Source organism: Culex quinquefasciatus, chromosome 1, assembly GCF_015732765.1.
Source record: "Culex quinquefasciatus strain JHB chromosome 1, VPISU_Cqui_1.0_pri_paternal, whole genome shotgun sequence".
NCBI lineage: Eukaryota > Metazoa > Arthropoda > Insecta > Diptera > Culicidae > Culex > Culex quinquefasciatus.
In genome coordinates, this window is record NC_051861.1 from 30,103,445 (window position 1) to 30,126,485 (window position 23,041).

At 36.5% G+C, this 23,041-nt stretch overlaps 1 protein-coding gene across 1 annotated transcript in view; it reads left to right on the plus strand.

The window, feature by feature from the left end:
• Positions 1–23,041, plus strand: part of LOC6038022 (serine-rich adhesin for platelets) — a 330,641-nt gene that overhangs the window by 124,693 nt on the left and 182,907 nt on the right. The window contains 1 exon segment of the mRNA XM_038249661.1: positions 1,814–1,909. Coding sequence (XP_038105589.1) covers positions 1,892–1,909 — 18 coding nt within the window. The 5' untranslated portion in view covers positions 1,814–1,891.

The window sequence follows — 23,041 nt, forward strand, 5'->3', positions numbered from 1 at the left end:
GAGGGGGTGGTCCGATTTGGATGAAATTCGGGATTCTTGCATGTTTTGATAGTATCAACAGCCCTGCCAAATTTGAGCAGGATCGGAGAGGGTAATTTTCAAATGCTGTTCCGCTTCAGATGGAATGACCCATATGCGTATAGGAGCCTTTAAAAAAACTCTAGATAACCCGAGCAGACGGAAATAACTTGGGAATAACACTTTTTGATATTAAAAAAATACTAGACCAAAACATTTTTTGTTATTCTTAACAAGATTTGTTATCCGTCGTAATGAATTTTTAGCTATTCGATTGTTATTGTAATAACAGACTGACAACACTTTTAGTTATTCTTCAAACAAATTTTTGTTATTATTTTTTGTTATTTTAACAACTAATCCGATCATCCCAATAACAGTTGGAGTTATTTTTCCATAACAAATTTTTTTATTCCCAAGTTCTTTTGGCTTACAACCAATATCAGACCAATAACCATTTTTGTTATGATAACATAAACTGTTATTAAACTCTTAAAATAGATTTTTCAAGAAGATTGCATAACATTTTATGTTATTTCAATAGTATTTGTTATTGAAATGGCATGAATTTTGTTATTATCGTCTGCCCGGGAAGGAACTACTGCATAGCTGCTTTATAAAGAAATTGGAATGGAAGTTATAGATGTTTAAAAAACATGTAAAATTAATTTGTGTATTAAAACCAAGCAACTTCAACTCCAGCTTGGGATAAATTAGTGACTCGGACTCAGGCTTTCTAAACAAACCCGACTCCATCCACTCGGACTCCAACAACAAGTCCCATAATAACTTCACGAATAAAATCAATATGTTGAAGATTTTTTGTGATTTTCTTTGTTAGCACCACTTAAAGTTATTTATTTCGGTTTGTTTACATTGCTCATCTACAAAATGGTCTGACTGGTCATTTTTCGACGTGTGACGTTACACCTGCAAGTGTTATAGTAGATGATTTTTTTAAGATTCCTTTTACCGATCTTCCGTGCGCGAGAGAGGAGAGTCAAGTTCTCTTCCGATTTTTTCTCTTGATGAGCGTCCAAATTTTTTTTTTTGATGTTGATTCTTTCATCACTATAAAACTATCCAAAAAGACCATTCTCCGCACCGACTGTGGCTCTGTTTTAAACTATTTTTTTGGCCAAACACCCTTAACCATCGCCATCATCATCATCATCACCATCATCGCCATTGGCATCTCGCTCCCGACCTCACCAAGTGGGAAACCCGGTGAAAAACGATGAAAAAGTGGAGGAAAATTATGAAAATATAAATATTTGTCTCCACCTCATTCCACTGCCCGGGTTTTTTCCTCCGTTTTGGAGGAGTGTGGAAAAATATTTGCGATTCTTAAAAGAAAAAGGGTGGGAAGGGGGAGGGGGGGGGTCTGAAGTGGACAAATTGAGGGGTTTTCCGAATGGTTTGTAAATAATCTGGTTGAAGGGGGATTTTTTTGCCTGCTTGCTTGCTTTTGCTCGGTTGAAATTGAGTGAGTTACAGAAGTCGAGAGTGGAGAAGAGAGTGCTGCATGTTAGTAAATATGTTTCGGGCGTGTTTGATTTCCAGAGTTAGTGAAATGTGATGGTTTTACGAGGGTGAAAATGACACCGCTTAACGTGGCGGAGATCAGCCGAGCACGATTTAAGGTTGATGGAGGAAATCTTTGGGGGAAATTTATGACCGTTCAAAGGCTGGAATATTTAATAATCTGGTCGAAATCATCGATTGATTTTATTTCTGAATTTTGTCAACTCGAATAAAATTAATCTTGTTTTTTTTCAGATTTCTCCAATTACAGACTGTTTCGCAACCTGCACGTCCCACCTGTTATTCGTCACCTTGGATCCCGTGTCGCAGCACCTCGTTGGACAGCAAAATGGCCGCTGTAAATTCGGTGAGCTCCATATTTATCTCAATATTTTAAGGATATCTGAATCAGAATATTGCTTAACGGTACACTCAATGATATTTAACCACCAAAGTTGCGATTTTCTTAGAACTTATTTATTTTTACAAAATATTTTGAAAATTACTTCAGCTTCATACTCCTTGGACTAATGTTGTTTGAAAATGCGATTTCCTCAAAAAATATCACTTTTTTAATTCAATTGAGTGTAGTTTTAATCGCATCGAAACAATTCCGTGTGAATGTCATCATCAAACCGACGAGTAATTTATGATAATCTGTAAACAAAATTTGCTACGTATTTACACACCTGCTCAAAATAATGCTTCGATAATGCGACTACCATAGAAATGACAAATAAATATTGAATTCTGAATTACACATCCCCGTTTCAGGATGATCGCTTTGGAAAAAGTGGTACTGTGTTTGTTAAACTATTAAAACTTTCTCTAAATGTCATACTTCGACTTATGAGACTTCATTTTAGAAAGTGTTCTCAAAGCGCCAGAATTTTTGGCATATATCTACCTTTTACTATCGCCCATGGGGCATTTTGCTTCAACTGTACACAAAACAGTACAAATTCAAATATACCCATTTTAAGCATAATAAGCGGTCGTGTTTGAATGATGCTGGATAATCTGGAGTGTTCCTTGAAATTTACTAAAACCAAGTATGGGTAATTCTCCGCCAACTCACACAGCAGTTGCCCCGACCCCTCTTCGATTTGCGTGAAACTTTGTCCTAAGGGGTAACTTTTGTCCCTGATCACGAATCCGAGGTCCGTTTTTGATATCTCGTGACGGAGGGCGGTACGACCCTTCCATTTTTGCACATGCGAAAAAGAGGTGTTTTTCAATAATTTGCAGCCTGAAACGGTGATGAGATAGAAATTTGGTGTCAAAGGGACTTTTATGTAAAATTAGACGCCCGATTTGATGGCGTAATCAGAATTCGAAAAACGTATTTTCATCGAAAAAACACTAAAAAGTTTTAAAAATTCTCCCATTTTCCGTTACTCGACTGTAAAAATTTTGGAACATGTCATTTTATGGGAAATTTAATGTACTTTTCGAATCTACATTGTCCCAGAAGGGTCATTTTTTCATTTAGAACAAAATTTTTCATTTTAAAATTTCGTGTTTTTTCTAACTTTGCAGGGTTATTTTTTAGAGTGTAACAATGTTCTACAAAGTTGTAGAGCAGACAATTACAAAAATTTTGATGTATATACATAAGGGGTTTGCTTATAAACATCACAAGTTATTACGATTTTACGAAAAAAAGTTTTAAAAAAGTTGGTCGTCATCGATCATGGCCGTTCATGGTCACCCGCGACAGACACGGACGACGAAACAAAGAGAAACGCAAAAAGTAACTTTTTCAAAACTTTTTTTCGTAAAATCGCGATAACTTGTGATGTTTATAAGCAAACCCCTAATGTCTATATATCAAAATTTTTGTAATTGTCTGCTCTACAACTTTGTAGAACATTGTTACACTCTAAAAATAACCCTGCAAAGTTAAAAAACACGAAATTTTAAAATGAAAAATTTTGTTCTAAATGAAAAATGACCCTTCTGGGACAATGTAGATTCGAAAAGTACATTAAATTTTCCATAAAATGACATGTTCCAAAATTTTTACAGTCGAGTAACGGAAAATGGGAGAATTTTAAAACTTTTTATTGTTTTTTCGATGAAAATACGTTTTTTCGGAATTCTGAGTACGTCATCAAATCGGGCGTCTAATTTTACATAAAAGTCCCTTTGATGCCAAATTTCTATCTCATCACCGTTTCAGGCTGCAAATTATTGAAAAACACCTCTTTTTCGCATGTTCAAAATGGAAGGGGTCGTACCGCCCCTCCGTCACGAGATATCAAAAAACGGACCTCGGATTCGTGATCAGGGACAAAAGTTACCCCTTAGGACAAAGTTTCACGCAAATCGAAGAGGGGTCGGGGCAACTTTTCCCGATTTCGTGTGAGTTGGTAGAGAATTACCCGTATACCAACAAGTAGAGCAACTTTTTGTGATCATTTCTTTTTGTTTTCACTTTTACTAAAAAGTTATTCTATTCCTTTTACAAGCATTAAAAAAAAAATATTTCCCAAATGTATTCTAATCAGTCGAGTGCATTGCGCCACGCCCATTTTCCTATTTTCAGCTTAGTTCTTTTTTTCTTCCAGTGCTTTTTTGGGTCTGCTTAGTGCTGCCAAAATTGATGAAATTTTAAGCGAAAACTCACGAAAAGTAGCATTTATAGAGAAAATTTCCTAGCATCACTGGCTCACTCAAACAGGCACTGCTGGTGGTGTTGGTGGCCCTCCTTTGTTCTTTATTTGCCTTCGCTTCTCGCTAGGTTTTCTTCAGCCTTCGATTGGAATGGGTCGTCAAACTTTCACAACAAAAAAAAAAACATAAAGTTTGTAATTTTAACATTTCTTTCTAACTGATCTAACTAAATCTAACTGATTTCCTTTATTGCATTTACAATTTTAAAACAGTTCGGTAAACTGGAAATAACTGAATACGCACATTATTGTTCATCGTACAACCGATAATCGGTAAAATATTGTTCATTTTGACAGATGGTTTAGCATTTTTAGTGTGCAATGTCTGGGGGTGAGATTGGGTCATAAAAAATGCCGAAATTTGTATGACGCAATGTCACCCCTGATGACGGTACGTTAAGTGTTTTAAATTTTTTTTAACTAATAACTGTTGTATTGAGTTATTTTGAACAGTTTAAAAAGTTGGTTAATTAAAATTATTACAAAAAAAAAAAAACATTGATAAATAAGACTTTTTAAATACTCTTAAAGTGGCATGTTTCAGAAATTTATGAAAAGTTTCTAATTTATAGGATTTTTATACGAAACTATTTTCAATGTCACCCCAGTTTACGCGTAATCAAAACTTTGTCCTGTAAAAAATGCAGTTTAGTCACCAAACAAGTGATCCTATTGAACAAAAAAAAAAAAAAAAAAAAAAAAACAAACAAAAACACAAAATGCCAATTAAACATTTAGCGTGGTGCTGCAGTCTTTGCTTATAATAAAACAAGTTTAATTACGGCAAATTCATTCATCGATACGATTACAATGTCCGTTCCGTACCAGTTTAGTACGCTAGTACAGCGAGTGGAAGGTAATAAAATAAATAATGCTAAACAAAATGTTGGTGCTTTACCCGTCTTGTAAACAACAGCAATCTACTGGTGCTACACCACCAACAAACTAAAACCACCCAGAATCGCAGCAGGATTCGAAAAAAAGTATTGTTTACGTTCAAAGCATTTTTGCATCATTAATTTTGGGGATTAATTTTGACAGTTTTCTTGACGCGCCTTTTGACACTAGTCAAAAGTGCTGTGCGATTACATTTTGGTGCATTGAAACCATTGAAACGCCACCAACGTTAAGGTGAAACGGGACACCAGTTTTTAGACAACTTAGCGACGCTGTCGTGCTTGACCTTGAATAAACAAAAACAAGAGCACGCAATGCAGACAATAGCAACTATGTTTTGTTTAGTTGACCATTTTGTGCATTGTCCCAAATTTTTGTGAATTTGGTTGCGGAAGTCCCACGTTATAATAACAAAAGTTTACGGTAGTCTATATTATAGTCAATATTGAAACATCTTTCATATGAAAAGTGACAACTATGCACGTTTTTTGTGGTTTTTATTGATTATCTTAAGATTAAAATCGAATTTTAGGGATCTGTGAAGGTCAAAAAGTAAGGCATTGTGAGCTGCACAAAATGGCGTTCTTAACTCAATTTTGTATAAAATGTGCGACAAATTATCACGACAGCGACGTTATATTCAAAATATGTACTTTTTGCTCAGGTATTTAAAACCGTGGGTTTTATAGAAAACCTAGATGTATGGGTATCAAAAGATCGGAAATTTTTTGCCCTTTCCGATGCCACACAGGTTGACTTGTGAATCGTGGAACGGTTCGAATGCCGGCGGAATTTCCGACGACGTAATTCCGTGTTGGTACGAAATTCCAACGAAAAATCTATTCTTTCGATATAAAGACCCCCAAAACGGTGTTATACCCACTCCAAAATGTTTATTTAGCAATTCTATGGTAATATATTGACATTTAGTTGAATTACAAGTTTACAAAATTAAGTTGAGATAAGTTTTATATAGAATTTCCAGTGTTATATAAACTGTTATACTAAGTAGTTAGTAAACTTTATGTTCAATCCCAATTATTTTTTTAATCATTCAAGGATGCCTATTTGGAGTTGGGGGACTGGATTTATGGTGATTTGTCAACAAATAACTTTATTTATGTTGATTTTTCGAAAAGTGTGCAAACTTTTTTTGCACCTTTTTTTATTTTTGTAATCGTACATGGGTAATTCTCCGCCAACTCACACAGCAGTTGCACCGACCCCTCTTTGATTTGCGTGAAACTTTGTCCTTAGGGGTAACTTTTGTCCCTGATCACGAATCCGAGGTCCGTTTTTTGATATCTCGTGACGGAGGGGCTGTACGACCCCTTCCATTTTTGAACATGCGAAAAAAGAGGTGTTGTTCAATCATTTGCAGCCTGAAACGGTGATGAGATAGAAATTTGGTGTCAGAGGGACTTTCATGTAAAATTAGACGCCCAATTTGATGGTGTACTCAGAATTCCGAAAAAAACGTATTTTTCATCGAAAAAAACACTAAAAAAGTTTTAAAAATTCTCCCATTTTCCGTTACTCGACTGTAAAAAATTTTGGAACATGTCATTTTATGGGAAATTTAATGTACTTTTCGAATCTACATTGTCTCAGAAGGGTCATTTTTTCATTTAGAACAAAATTTTTCATTTTAAAATTTCGTGTTTTTTCTAACTTTGCAGGGTTATTTTTTAGAGTGTAACAATGTTCTACAAAGTTGTAGAGCAGACAATTACAAAAATTTTGATATATAGACATAAGGGGTTTGCTCATAAACATCACGAGTTATCGCGATTTTACGAAAAAAAGTTTTGAAAAAGTTGGTCGTCATCGATCATGGCCGTTCATGGTCACCCGCGACAGACACGGACGACGAAACAAAGAGAAACGCAAAAAGTAACTTTTTCAAAACTTTTTTTCGTAAAATCGCGATAACTTGTGATGTTTATGAGCAAACCCCTTATGTCTATATATCAAAATTTTTGTAATTGTCTGCTCTACAACTTTGTAGAACATTGTTACACTCTAAAAAATAACCCTGCAAAGTTAGAAAAACACGAAATTTTAAAATGAAAATTTTGTTCTAAATGAAAAATGACCCTTCTGGGACAATGTAGATTCGAAAAGTACATTAAATTTCCCATAAAATGACATGTTCCAAAATTTTTACAGTCGAGTAACGGAAAATGGGAGAATTTTTAAACTTTTTAGTGTTTTTTCGATGAAAATACGTTTTTTCGGAATTCTGAGTACGCCATCAAATCGGGCGTCTAATTTTACATAAAAGTCCCTTTGACACCAAATTTCTATCTCATCACCGTTTTAGGCTGCGAATTATTGAAAAACACCTCTTTTTTCGCATGTTCAAAAATGGAAGGGGTCGTACCGCCCCTCCGTCGCGAGATATCAAAAAACGGACCTCGGATTCGTGATCAGGGACAAAAGTTACCCCTTAGGACAAAGTTTCACGCAAATCGAAGAGGGGTCGGGGCAACTTTTCCCGATTTCGTGTGAGTTGGTAGAGAATTACCCACATGTTATATAACTTTTTATATAAATCATCTTTTCGTGAGCTTTTTGTAAGAAAATGTTTGGCATGAGTTTCTAAACAAAACGTAGTACTAGGTTTCTGTAAAATTTCAAATTGTTTACATGTTTCATCACAAAATGTGCATAGTACCCAAGGGGTGTAAATATTTTTTTTACATACTGTAACTCAATTTCTAAACACGATCGATTCCTTGCTAATAGCAAGTTGCTATCGTTATATTTATCTTCTGCAAAAAAAAAACAAAACTTCGTATGTCGTGATGTCAATGTGGCGACGCATTCCCGTTTCACCTTAAGCTGGCCAGGCCTACCACCAAAAGTTTACCGCAGAGATGGTTCGCTGATTCGTCTGGAAACGAGCCCTAATTTAAGAAGAACAATCAATCAAACAATTCAATCTTCTTTCCAAACTGTTCAATCTCATATCAGCTGACTGCAGCAGCATCTCTGCCATCTCGCCATTGTCGATTGATTTGTGGTTCTCGCGTTTGACTGGCAGCGCCCTGTGATTAATATTTCAACCGCCACTTGACTTCGAAAGGCGCCGTCATCACTTTCTAACCTCCGCTAAACAATAGAGCCAAGAGCGAAGTGAAGAAAAAAAAAGTCAAACCATCAAAACCACAACCCAGTCATCACCCCACGACCACAAGCGCACACCATTTGGGACTGATTTATGAACGGAAAGCAGGGGCGCGTCTGTCAGTGTAACGATGAAAGTGTGAGGGTGTGTGTGTGTGCGGGCAACGTTATTAGGATCCGCTAAGGATTATGATGTGTTTATTGCGCTAAAGGTAAACCAAAGGCGAACCGCACACGCAGACATGTATCGAATCATTTCGATACAGAAAAAAAAATGATAGAGAGAGAAATGTCAGAGGTAGTGGGGAAAAAGTCGGAAAATTAGAGGGGGAAGGCAATAAAATTTTCATGTGTGCTTTTCCAACCGCATGGCAGTTATTGAAACGACTTTTTCTATTGGTATGACACGTGGAAAATTTCATTAAACAGTCCAAGGGCATTTTTTCAAACTAAATAATGGATTTTTTTTAAATTATAATAAAATCTGTAAAAAAAACACTAACATTCCTTAACCCTCTACAAACTAACCCCGCCTCTAGACGGGCTTCGATTTGAAAAATCGCCAAAAATCCATTTTTCAACCAATTTTTGATCTTTAAAAAGCACTGGAAAGAAGAACTCTTAAAATTTTAGAAAATTTCAGGGTTGGAAGTTTAACTTGTTTTATGTGACTTTGCCAATGTTTTTAAAAATGTCATTTTTTTAGGGGTCAACTTAGGCTGTGTTTTTCACTAACATTTCCAATATTTTCAGTAAATAATCCCACCTGGGGTGAGATAGAGCCTTTCTTACTAAAGAATATAACGATTGTAGAACTTCTTTCAATTCATAACATTGACTTTGTTTAGAAGAAGAAGAAAGTCTTATGATGAAAGCAAAGTATTATAAATGATATGATTTCCAAAAGAAACAAAAAACGCCATTTTCACCAAAAGAATATTTTTAATCGTACATATTCTTAATCAAACAAGCGTTTATGACAAACGCGAGCATAGCAAGCTTCACATGCGTCAGTGACAACGCACACCGCAGTAGGCGCAAAGAAAAACCGAGGTATAAGTGAACCGCGTGTGCCGCACGGTGCAGGGAAGATAGCCATTCAGCTTCTACGAATGTGACAGAGTCAGAGATAGCTATTTTTACAACCGCACCACTACACACTCAATCACGAGTACCTTAGGTAGCAAGCCATTGGAAACTTTGAAAACGATATAAACGATGAAAAGCTTAGAAAGCTCCTATTGGAATCCAATGAACCCTGTTAAATAAACTTACGAAATCACGAAAAAATTGAGTCTACTTTTAGGCGATTTTCGGAGCCCACGGAAACAAACAGATTGTAGCCGGATGAATGTCCTATGTCACAAAAGTTTTTAAATAAACATTGGACAGTTATGCAAAAACAAACAGGGCAAAAGAAACTGAAAAGCTACGATATCTTACATGTTGTAGGAAACATCGGTAGACAAGCTACTACAAACGAGTATAAGTCGAGCCAGCAAATATATGCGCCAGCATTCTCGCGCCAGTATTCGAAGCTCAACTTGACAACGATGATCGAAAATCGAAGCAGTGTGATTTTTTGACGATTTTTCCGATTAAAATTCATGCTGAATCGACATATTTACGAAGATGGAAATGACGTCCTGGCTTAAAGAAAAACCTATACAGTCATCCCACATATTCGGAACACCCACAAATTCGGAACACTTTTGTAATAATTTGGCAATAGCATGCCAAATGCAGCTTTTCTCTCGACCCTACTATTTTTAGGACCTTTATTTGGACATTTTCTTGCTATTTCACTAGTAAAAGTAGTACTTTTTGAACAAAAAACTTCATTTCAAGACAATTTTATCCAGAGCAGCAAAACACTGCCTCGACATTGCCTGTTCCATGATTGTGGGATGTTATTGTGCCTCCCACAATTGTGGAACACCTGAATTTAACTGTTATTTTCACAAAAAAAAAGTTATCAGACCATGTATAAAACATCACTAACCTTGAGTTTCACTGGTTGCAGTGTGTGAAGTCATTATTTTGTTACAAATATGTACTCCTGGAGTGATCCAAAGTTTGTTTACATCCGTAAGAAAAAAGTGTTCCGAATTTGTGGATTTCAAGGTTCAAAGTTTTTTTTTTAAACTTGATATAAAAGTTTAAATTTGCAGTTGTTCCATACAGCATTCGAAAGATCGCATGAAAAGCTTTCAAATGAAGGTAAAAGCGAATCATTAAGTTCAATTACCGATTTGATATGATTTTTTGAACATTGGCCGATCTGTAAACTGTTCCGAATATGAGGGATGACTGTACCTTTCTTTAGTAAGAAAGGCAAAAAGTAAATCGTTCTAAAAATTGATCGGGATTGCCGATCGATGTCGAATTTGTTTCAGATGCTCACTCGTGGTATGTACTATGAATGTAGCAAAAAAAATTGAATAAAAATCAGAAATGAAAAATGTTGGCGAAGGTCACCAGGTGGGCTTTTACCTTTTTTTAGGGATTTTTTTCTTATGGTAGGTCAATCAAACGGCTCTAGCTCCAGAACCATATTATGAATCTGGATGAAAATTTGGGAGGTTGTAGGGCTCGAAAAATGCAATTTTTGAGATTAATAAAAGATATGAAAATGAAAAAATTTGACCATATTTTCATTTGAAAACTGTGTATTTTGTTGAAAAGAATGGCCGCATCCGAAAACAGATGGATATTTCGAAATTTGCGCGGCAACTCGCCCAGGTTCAACACACTAGCTTTCATCTGCATTTAGAAGAATCGAAATCGGATATATGGGAGCTGAGAACGGCGCGACACAAAATTTAGCAAAATTTTACCACATACGAACATCACTCGACCTCCACGGAATTTATTTTCTCAAAATTCGAGGGTTGGAGATATACGAGTTCTGTCAAGGTGAATCGATAGAGCGTCGAAAATCGATGCAGTGTGATTTTTTGACGATTTTTCCGATTAAAATTCATGCTGAATCGACATATTTACGAAGATGGAAATGACGTCCTGGCTTAAAGTAAAACCTATACCTTTCTTTAGTAAGAAAGGCAAAAGAAGTATGCAGTAATTTTTGTAGTGTCCCAGACTATGCCTCTACGCATTTTTTTGCAATTTAAATGATGATGGTGCGATTCTATAGCAGAAAATGTGAAAAACATGCAAAAAAAATGAATAAGTCACTGTAAAAACATGACAAAATTAGATAGGCGAAATGTAATTATATTAGGTGGTAGAGTAGGCCAAACAAAACCAAAACAAACATAAACTAATTGTGGTTTGGTTGAGCGTTTTAGCAGAATGCATTACTGTGAATACAAAGAGACGAGTTGTTCCTTTTAATTCCGCTATATATTATAAACAATAAATAACATAAACTAAACAAGATAAATGCAAATCAAAATACTAAAAATGAAACAAGGAAAACATAAAACAAGAGAAGTTAAGTTTTTCGTAGAACAAAAGTTGCTCAAAATGACCTCCTAAACACGAGAAAAATAAATATTTTCGAAAAAAAAATTGGGCAGTAGAGGGTTAAATTAAGTAAAGTAAACATCTTTTTCTACCGTGGACATGGTGAAAAAAAGTTCAGTAACGTGATTGGCAGTTAACGGGCAAACCGATCTTGAACTCTCTCGAAAGTGGTCATTTTCTAAATTGAGTGGTCAACCTTTGACCTACCCAAGCGACGCGGTCGGTAGAGGTGAGCAAGCCAGCACAGTTGGTGCCACCAAGCGCAAGAATGGTTCAATTAATTTCGGACTCTGGCCAAGGAAAATGGCTGCCAGAAATGGCCGGCCACGCGCCGGTGTCAATTATGGGCAACGGGTAATTGAATGGGCGAGATGGCTGGAAGTTTGGGGAATGGTCTGAATTTAGATTTTCGATCCAGCTTAATATACTAAACAACTCTACAGAAATATAACCCGTTGAAATTTGAAGTTCGTAAGTTGGTCTAATAAATTTATTTTAACACAAAAAATAGAGCAAATTCAACCAACTAATATCAAATCATACCCCGAAGGGAAAAAGCTCCCCAACCTCAAATCAAGCCCATCAAATCCAGCGTAAAAACGCGTACTGTCGGTGCTAGCGCGCACCGATCTGTGAAATTATTGTTCCAAATACATTTCTCACCAATCCGCGCTCACATTGTTCCAGCGCTGCAAGCAGGGTTTTCACTCCATTTTCCACACCACCGATCGTTTGGCTGGGCGAAAAACTTTTCCATCCCCCTCCGTGGAAAAGCTCGCTCGTGCGAACGGATTTTCCAATAATAAAAGCGCGCACTTTTACCGCGCTCCTGGAACGATTTGAACAAAAAAAAAAAAGAAAACTGCTCTGGCATAAATCCTCGCACCGGAACAAAAGTTACTGTCCGGGTAAAATGAAGATTTTCAATTCGTGGTGGCGTGGTTTCGCTCGCTATCGATAAATTTAGTGGAATTGCTTGGGAATTGCACTAATAGAAGCGAGAGAGTGGCAATTTAGAACTTTTGCGCGGACGTGGAATTAAAAGTTTTTAACTTTTTTTTTTGAGAAAGCTTAGTGTCGGTTTGAAGAGTGCAAGGGATTTTATATTGAGAAAAAAAGCTGGCTAACTTTTTTACACTCAAATGAAAGAACTGTAGAGCAGTTCTCTACAAAATCGATCTTTTTTAAATCTTAATTTTAGTATTTTTTTTATCCGGCTGAAACTTTTATGGTGCCTTCGGTATGCCCAAAGAAGCCATTTTGCATCATTGGTTCGTCCATATAATTTTCTATACAAATTTGGCAGCTGTCCATACAAAAATGGTGTTAAAAAATTCAAAAATCTGTATCTTTTGAAGGAATTTTTCGATCGATTTGGTGTCTTCGGTAAAGTTGTAGGTATTGATATGGACTACACTGGAAAAAGATGTTACACGGTAAAAAAAATGATTTTTTATTAAGCTTTTTGTCACTATAAGTTGATTTGCAAAAAACACATTTTTTTATATGTTTAAGGGGACATAAAATGCCAACTTTTCAGAAATATCAGGTTGTGCAAAAAATCTTTGACTGAGTTACACATTTTTGAATCAATACTGAATTTTTGAAAAAATCGAAATATCAGTCGCAAAAATTTATTAACTTCATTTTGCCTTCCTCACTGAGGTAAGGCTATAATCCTGCTCTAAAAATGAACTTTTTATTAAAAGCTCGAAGACCCACCATCATATATACATATCGACTCAGAATCGAAAACTGAACAAATGTCTGTGAGTGTGTGTGTATGTGTGTGTGTGTATGTGTATGTGTGTGTGTATGTATGTATGTGTTCAAAAATCTTGCCAAGTTTTCTCAGCACTGGCTTAACCGATTTTGATCGAACCAGTTGCATTCGACTTGGTTTAGGGTCCCATACATCGCTATTGAATTGTTTGAAGTTTCGATAAGTAGTTCAAAAGTTATGTATAAAAATGTGTTTTCACATATATCCGGATCTCAATTATATGCATGTAAACGATGTCCGGAACCATCATCCGACCCATCGTTGGTTAGGTAATCAAGAGACCTTTCCAACGAGTCCACATAATTGAAAATCTGGCAACCCTGTCTCGAGTTATGACCACTTAAATGATATTTATGTACTTTTTTGAAGCCGGATCTCACTTAAATGCATGTAAACGATGTCCGGAACCATCATCCGACCCATCGTTAATTAGATAATCGAGAAACCTTTCCAACGAGTCCACAACATTGAAGATCTGGCAACCCTGTCTCGAGTTATGACCACTTAAGTGATATTTATGTACTTTTTTGAAGCCGGATCTCACTTAAATGTATGTAAACGATGTCCGGAACCATCATCCGACCCATCGTTGGTTAGATAATCGAAAGACCTTTCCAACGAGTTCACATAATTGAAAATCTGGTAACCCTGTCTCGAGTTATGACCACTTAAGTGATATTTATGTACTTTTTTGAAGCCGGATCTCACTTAAATGTATGTAAACGATGTCCGGAACCATCATCCGACCCATCGTTGGTTAGGTAATCAAGAGACCTTTCCAACGAGTCCACATAATTGAAAATCTGGCAACCTTGTCTCGAGTTATGACCACTTAAATGATATTTATGTACTTTTTTGAAGCCGGATCTCACTTAAATGCATGTAAACGATGTCCGGAACCATCATCCGACCCATCATTGGTTAGGTGATCAAGAGACCTTTCCAACGAGTTCACATAATTGAAAATCTGGTAACCCTGTCTCGAGTTATGACCACTTAAGTGATATTTATGTACTTTTTTGAAGCCAGATCTCACTTAAATGTATGTAAACGATGTCCGGAACCATCATCCGACCTATCGTTGGTTAGTTAATCAAGAGACCTTTCCAACGAGTCCTCAACATCGAAGATCTGGCAACCCTGTCTCGAGTTATGACCACTTAAGTGATATTTATGTACTTTTTTGAAGCCGGATCTCACTTAAATGTATGTAAACGATGTCCGGAACCATCATCCGACCCATCGTTGGTTAGGTAATCAAGAGACCTTTCCAACGAGTCCACATTATTGAAAATCTGGCAACCCTGTCTCAAGTTATGACAACTCAAGTTATATCTGTGTACTTATTTTTCTGGACCTAAAAAATAGCTGAAATATGTGTCCAAACCACTCATATTACCCATTGTTGGTAAAAAGTGAGGAAGGCATGAACCACATAGGTGGATTAAGTTAGTTTTTCGATGTAAAATCAGATTTGCAATCAAAATGTACATCAGTGAAATTTTGATAAAGTGCACTGATTTCAAGTTATAGAAATTTTTGGGTAACTTTTTTAAAAATAGTCGCAGTTTTCATTTTTTTAAATTAGTGCACATGTTTGCCCACTTTAAAAAAGATTTTTTTTGAACTTAGTTTTGCAACGAGTTCCATACAACATTTTTTGCAATTCCAAAAAACACACACTGAGTGAAATTTTATGTCAAATTTTCATGTATTTTGTCAATAAATCGTTTAAATCAAAAAAATGTTGAAAAGTATTACTTTTTGAAACAAGTGCTGAAAAGTTCAACTATTCAGCACCCATTTGAGTGCTGAAAAGTAGAACTTTTCAGCATTTATTTTGAAAAGTGTTGCTATTCGATTCTGTTATTTTTGGTACAGAAAAGTAGGCCATTTCGTCGTTCAAGAATGACAGGAAAAGTAAGTAGACGGAATTGCAAAAACATCAGTTCGCACCAAGGCGCGTGCATCGAGCCAACCACGTGGCCCAAAATCATAGCCTACCTAAAATTCTTGCATACGGCACATAACACGTGGCATTCGTGAAATTTTCCGATCTTTTCGAAAACAATATTTTCAAAATTTTCAAATCATGACTAACATTTCAAAAAGGCGTAAAAAAAACACAAAAAAAAATCGAATGACCGAAAACTGAAAGAATTGCTCTGTAACTTCCTAAGTGACCTTCAAATTCCAGCATTGATTGACAGTTGGTTTGCTTTATGAAACATTCGAAAACTTTTCAAAATCATGGTTAACGTAGTTGGTGAGTCCGAAAGTGAGTTTAATAATAACTTTTCATATAACGTCATCATGGGCAAAATCGGGTCATAAAAATTTCTGAACTTTTGTATGACTCAATGAGTCATTCTCGATTGAATCGCGCATTTTTATTTTTTTAATTTTTTGTTTGGGTCAAACTTTTTATTACCAATCACAGATTTTTTTTAATTAGTTTTCAGGATCAATAAACCATAACTTGAAAAAGTATCGATAAAAATTGCTGCTGAGTTATGAATTTTGAAAAAAAATAATATTTTAGACGATTTTTTTTCAACTTCAGTTTGTAATTTAAAATCAATTTGAAATCGAAAAGTACTTTACATATTTTTTTAAAAAAAGTTTACTGTATACAAGATACAGAGAAACCTCTGTTTACGCGGTGGTGTTACGCTTTTTGTTTCGTAGATTTCTCTTAAACCATGCAATATTTTTGCAAGCTTCAAAAATCTTTTTTGTAGAATTGAACAAAACCTACAAATTGCTTTTAAAAGATTGCAAAAATGTTTCATCGTTCCAGAGAAATCGACAAGTTAGAAAAACGTAACGCACCGCGTAAAAAGAGGTTTCACTGTAAAGCCACTTAAAAAATAATTTTAGCTGAAAAATCCCAGTTTAACATTTTTAATTATTTTCCATAGATGTTCACTACTGATTTTTTTTTTGAGTTGAGCAAAAACAAAAATGCCGAAGAGAAATTGAAAGTTGGACCGCTGGTTGCTGATATACAGTGAAAAAAAGAAAAAGAAACAATAAAATGGAAGTTTTTTGATAATTTCTCAAATCTTTTATTAGGGTATCTGTCCCTATTTTGGGCCTAGTGCCTATTACGTGCAGTCATTATCTTCATTTTGGTGGGCAAGAATAATTTATTTTTTCCTTCTTCATTAGAAATAAAGCAATAAAAATAGCACTCTTCAATTTTTTCTTGGCAAATCGCTAATTGCCCATTGGGGCGAAAATTTTCACCACTTTTGCCTACCGCTTGTTGACACTCAGCGCCCGGATTTCATCGCTCAGCACACGAATGAGAGCCGTCTCCCGAATCTCCAACCATCGGCAATATGTTTTTATTGGTGGGTGCCACAATTCCACAGCAAAAACAATCACTAAACTGCCACCAAATCAATAAAATAACTGATTAATAACTTCGTTCATTTCGGAGAGAATGGCTCTATATTCAGTCCATTTGACACTTCTACAAATTGTGACAATGTGTGTGCGCTTTTCATAAGTAACAGTGTTTCTTGCATATAGAGGAGAAAATCGTGACGTCAGAAATGAACTCAAATCACTCAAAGTTCATTTTGTGAGTGACTTTAACATTTTGGCCTAGTTTGACAGCTACCTCGTTCCCAGGTTTTCTGTGGGAGAGAAAAGGAGGCGAATACTTTATGAAAATCATACCTGTCAAAATTCCTAGCCTCAAAATTTTGTCGCGAGTTGCTTTTCTCCTCTATTACGGGTTTGTTGTTTGGCTACGCAACAAATGTTTTATTATGTTTAAAACTTGTAAAGAATTATATAAATCATGTCCAAGCTAACTATGCACGTAATGCAAGTGAAATTAATCGTTCTAATTTTGATTTGTGACTTAAAACATCACAATGATTGAGCATGTTTGTCGACCGAATTTGTGTGGCTATACTGTGCGGGCTGGGGCTGAACCGTACGTCAAAAAAGTTCCGCACGTGCTTCGAGATTTCAACCAATCAGAAGGTAGGCCGAGAATATGTACAAAGAAGGTCGTATGCTAGAAGCAATATCCCCAAAATAGGGACAAAAAATGTGTCAGTTTCTCGGGCTTATACAGAAATATAAAGTATTTTCGTCAAAAATGTGATTAAGTAAGAGCATTAGCATTAAAAAAACAACTTATTCATGTAATAAAAGCAAGGCTGCCTATAGCAGACTTTGAGAATACATCAAATAAAAAGTGCGCTTGGCTTAATAGGCCCAAAATAGGGACAAATACCCTATTATTTTTTATTGAATATTTAACCGTTTGAAATGTTAGTCTTGATTGTCCTCGGGCATAGTTAAAAGAATGATAGAAAACATGCAACAATGTTCAAGAAATCAGACTTTGACAATAAACTGGACGAGCTTTCCAGTAAAAATATTTACGAGACTGAAAAAGTCTGTTACATAGAAATGGCCAAAACCCACACCACAAAAAATGGTTTTTGAAATTTTTGACGTTTAAACTACTTCTCAAAACAAAAAAAATAGTAGTTTATGCAACAAGTTGCAAAAAGAGGATTTTTTCAGCACGAGTCGTACATTTATCCAACGAGGTTCACCAAGTTGGATAAATACGAAGAGTGCTGAAAAAATCAAGTTTTGCAACGAGCTCCATACAACATTTTTTGCAATTCCAAAAAAACACACACTGAGTGAAATTTTATGTCAAATTTTCATGTTTTTTGTCAATAAATCATTTAAATCAAAAAAAATATTGAAAAGTGTTACTTTCCGAAACAAGTGCTGAAAAGTTCAATTTTTCAGCACCCATTTGAGTGCTGAAAAGTAGAACTTTTCAGCATTAATTTTGAAAAGTGTAGCTATTCGATTCTGTTATTTTTGTTATAGAAAAGTAGGCTATTTCGTCGTTCAAGAATGACAGGAAAAGTAAGTAGTTTCACGACGGAATTGCAAAAAATCAGTTTCAGTAAAAGATTTTTGTATTTTTTAAGGAGAGACTACATGCTTCACTTTTTGTGAGTTTTTTTTTATAACATCTTGTTTGTCTTTGACCAGTTTTTGATACGATGCAACTGCTTCGAGTTATAAATTGCAAGCTGCAAACTTATTTGAAAAGCATATGACTTTTTTAAATGTCATTTTCGATTGCAAAGTTTCATTGAAGTCGTCAGTATTGAATATTTCAAAAATGACTTGTTTAACACACACTTACACAAATAAAAATAAATAAAATCATCAGAACTTTCTGACTTAAGTTGAACTCTTAAATTTGTTAAAAAACTTGTATTATAGTTTTCCAAAGTTCTTATAACAATCAAATCCAAAAACAGAAACTTCTCACAACTTCAAAAACTGTCATTTCACCAAAAAGAGAAGAAGTAATGCGACAGCAACTTCCCACTTCTTAAAACATAACTTTAATGAAAGTCTCCTCCCAAATAGCTCAGAAAAAAAACTTTCCAGCCCAAGTACCAGCCTTCCCAAAAGACAAAAAAAGGGGGAAAATGCTCCCAATTTCATTCCATTTCAAGATCCACTCAGTTGAAAGCCTTTCCGCAAGAGGGCAAAAAGCAATTGGAACCGCGCGCGCGATGGTAAAGATGGCGACGACGACCACATGCTGAGTCTCGTTATTAATAAAGTTTTCAATGGTTATTTTTCTTTTTACCTATGAAAGGGAAGCCGGGGAGGCACGGGAAATTTAAATTGATTTTTTTGTTACGCATGGAAATTGTTGGTTTATTGTGTGGATTCAGTTGATATGATTTAATTTGATTTGAAGACATAGAAAAGTACTTTTTTTGTCGCCGGAAATTCAAAATAGCCGTTAATTTTTCAGTTTTAAAATAATCATTCCTGTAAAAACCCTGCACAAAACTGACTTTCACACTCATGCCAAGCTCAGGAAGAAGTCAACTTGGCACGTCCCAATCAGGGACCCCCCGGTTGACAGCCGAGAGGGGGAGGCGCTCAGCAGGTTCATTTCCTGTCAAATTGAAAATTTCAAGTCGTTGAAAAGGGGGAAGAAAGCAGTGAAGGGTGGCGCAAAATGCACCTGCTGAACTCTCGCTTCAGATGGAGAAATAAACTTTCTTTGTGTGCACAGAGTTCAAGTGCGGGGGTGAAATGGCTCCTGGAGAAAGGCAATATTATTCCACGCAGGTCGTCTTGGAGATTTTGTTGTCTTCCTTTAGGAGTAGCAGCAGGAGCCTACCGGTATCGGCAGTATTGTTATTTTTTAATTTTTGCTTTGCTTTCTTTTTGGAATATGGAACGCCCGATTGGGTTGTGACAAATATGTTTGTTCGTGTGTGAGAAGTTGAAAATATTTGCTTGTTGTTAGTAAAAATTCAATCAACTGCATCAACCATGATCAGAACAAATAATGTTGAACTCTTGTTACTTAAATCCATTTAAAATCAATGGAAATCTCAACGCTTCCCTTGCATTCCCAAAACCAAACCAAACCGGTTCCGTTCCACGTCAGTCGTGCGGAGTTGGTCAAGTGCTGTGCTTGCTCCAAATCTATGTCGCAAATAGACCCAAATTGGCAGTCCTCACGCCACCAGAAGCGTGTCCGACAAGGCCAGACTTGAACTTTACCGAGATGTCAAAGTATTTTCTTCCCTGTGCGTACGTTTTTTTTTTAAAGAAAGTGTTGTTGCACTCAAAGAAAAAATCGACGCGAATATCGTGGTTGGGTGCACTGAAAAAAAAATTGATGCAAATTATGTAAATTTGCTTATGATTTAACGTAACCTCAATTTTTGATATTTCTACATCAGTGCAACATTTCGTCATCTGAAAAAACATTTTCCAGCACAAACACCACGTCGATGATTGAAGGAAACTGTCAGAAGGAAAAAAAAAATCGACGCCGGTTGGAACCTGTTGAAAACGGCGTCGTCGTCGTTTCTAAGGCGACCAACTCCGGACAGCTTTCGAATAAGTGGAATGACGAACAGCGCTCGTCATCCCGGTGGCCGGTGGTGGCGTGGGTGTGGCAAAATGCTTTTAATGTAATTACGTTTGCTTATACTTTTTAGCCGTGAGCCGCCCAAAACGGAACCGCGTGCAGCAGCTTCCTCAACGTTTACCCGGAAAACAGACGGGAAGACCGAACTTTAAAAAATGGTCATTTTGAATACAGTTTAGTTCCACAAAAGTCCGCATCTATTTTGAAGGCGCTGCTTTGACATTTATTTTGTATTATTATCAGTGTAATTGTTACCAAGTATTCAATTTTTTTATCTGTAAACATCTCTTGAACATCCGTTTGTCTGTGCCAACAGCCTCGGCTCACACTCTGTTGTGCTGTGTGAGTCAACCGAAACGTGCTGTGAGCGTGTCGATGTTTATTTACATGTGAAATGAATGAATGAGAAAATGCGAAAAAATCTGAACCATCTGTCAATTGTTGGTGGAGCAAAGTGAGACGCGGAAATTTGTACCAAAGGAAACCGTGTAATGAGGCCAAAAAAAGGTTTTCAATTTTTAAAGTATATATTTCTTGATAAACATTACTTGTGTCAACCCCGGATTGTCCAGCGCTGGGTTTGGCAGATGCAGCTTGCAAGTGAAGTTTACCTTGATTCAATCAAATCAGTTCTTAAAATCGTGAACAAGCGTTCATTGCATTTGGACCAGGCAGACTGTGTTTAAATTACATGGTATGATTTTGAAAAAAAAAAAAAATAGTAATGAATTTTAGAGAACACTTTATTTTTAACTTGAATAGGGAGCGGCCGTGGCTGACTGGTCACGGTGTACGCTTTGTAAGCGAATGATCTTGGGTTCGATTCCCATCTGCTCCCAACGAGAAAGTATAGGAAATATAAATCTTGAAACTCTGAACATGAACGAAAAATCAAAGTCGCTCGAGTCGGGGTTCGATCCCCCGTCCTTTGGATTGGTAAGCAAAAATGCTAACCACTATGCCTTCGCGACTTTGTAAGCTATAACTGGAATTAGGAACACTGTTACTATCAACTATATACGCGCTGGGTCCTTGTCCATTTGACAAGAGTTCGGAAGTCCTAAATAACGTTTGAATCCGATTGGTCCAAACGTTCTTCAGGGCGGGGCTTGTCGATAAAGCTGAAGTACCTCGCGCTCGGCTAGCCAGCGTAGAAATGGGTCACCGAAGCTCGGCAGAGCTAACACCTTCCAAATGCCTATGCGAGTTATTTGCATGTATAGAATGTAGATCTAAAAATACATGGAAACCACTCAATTTGTAAGAAGCGACCGCGTGGTCCCGTTTGGTTGGTTGCACACACACCCACACACACACACACACACACACACACACACACACACACACACACACTTTATTTTTAACTTGAATTGACCATAACATTCCGTACCACCTGCTGAGAGTTCAATGTCACAAACCCGCAGTTTTTGTTTCTACCACGCAATGCATTTCAACACACTTCGTCGCCATCGTGCTAACTTGTCGTACGTGCATTTTGGGCCAAATTGAGTTAAGAACGCCATTTTGTGCAGCTCACAATGCCTCACCTTTTGACCTTCACAGATCCCCAAAATTCGATTTCAATCCTGAGATATTCAACAAAAACCGAAAAAACTCCGTGCATTTTTGTCACTTTACATATGAAAGTAGTTTCAATCTTGTCGTGCTATCTTGTCACTCCATGAAAATTGATGTAAGTGCGACAAAAGGCCAAAGGGGTTTCAGGCCAGGAAAGTCAGGATGCGTTTGTCGCACGTACAAGCTAGACTACCGTAAACATTTGTAATTATAACTCGGGACTCCAGCAACCAACTTCAACCAAACTTCGGGACAATGCACAGAATGGTGAGCCAAACAAAACGTGTTTGTTATTGTTTACATTGCGTGCTCTTGTTTTTGAATATTCAAGGTCAAACATTAAAACGCGTTTTTCTCGGAACGTCAAAATGGCGGGTGCGACAAGATAGCACGACGACGTCGACTTGTCAGTTTTGTTTACGTTTACGGTACTTCCTGATGGTCGTTGCCAGTGCAGTAAACTTTCTCGGATTGTTTATTTTTGCAAGAGGTTGGACCTTGTTTATTTTGCCTCGTGTTGATTTGGTTGCTGACGTTGGAAAATATAACTTGTCCAAGAGCAAATGTGGCATTTTTTGGGATTAAGGTTTTTTTTCAATAGGATTAAGGTTAAGGCACAGAGTAATCCAGAGAGCACACTCCAAGGAAAAGTCATTAAAATTGTTGGCTCCGTTACTCTATACCCTTTGGAATCATAGCGGCTCAAGGCGTTATGTTTTCAGCGTTACGGGTCTGCTGAAGAAAAATTTTCATCAAAGTAAACTAAGGTTTTTTTGCAAAGATTTGTTTGTTTTGACAACTGAGTCAGAACAAGAAAATCTTGATCTTTGACTACAGTGTTCCCCAGAACCGTCGACTCAAAAATGGTTACTCTGTGGTTAAGGATTTGGTCTGATTTCCAACGTGATCCGTGTCAAAAGTGTTTTGATTTAGCATGAACTTTGGGAAATATTGGCCAAATAATTTGAAATATTTGACTGTTTTTTTGGG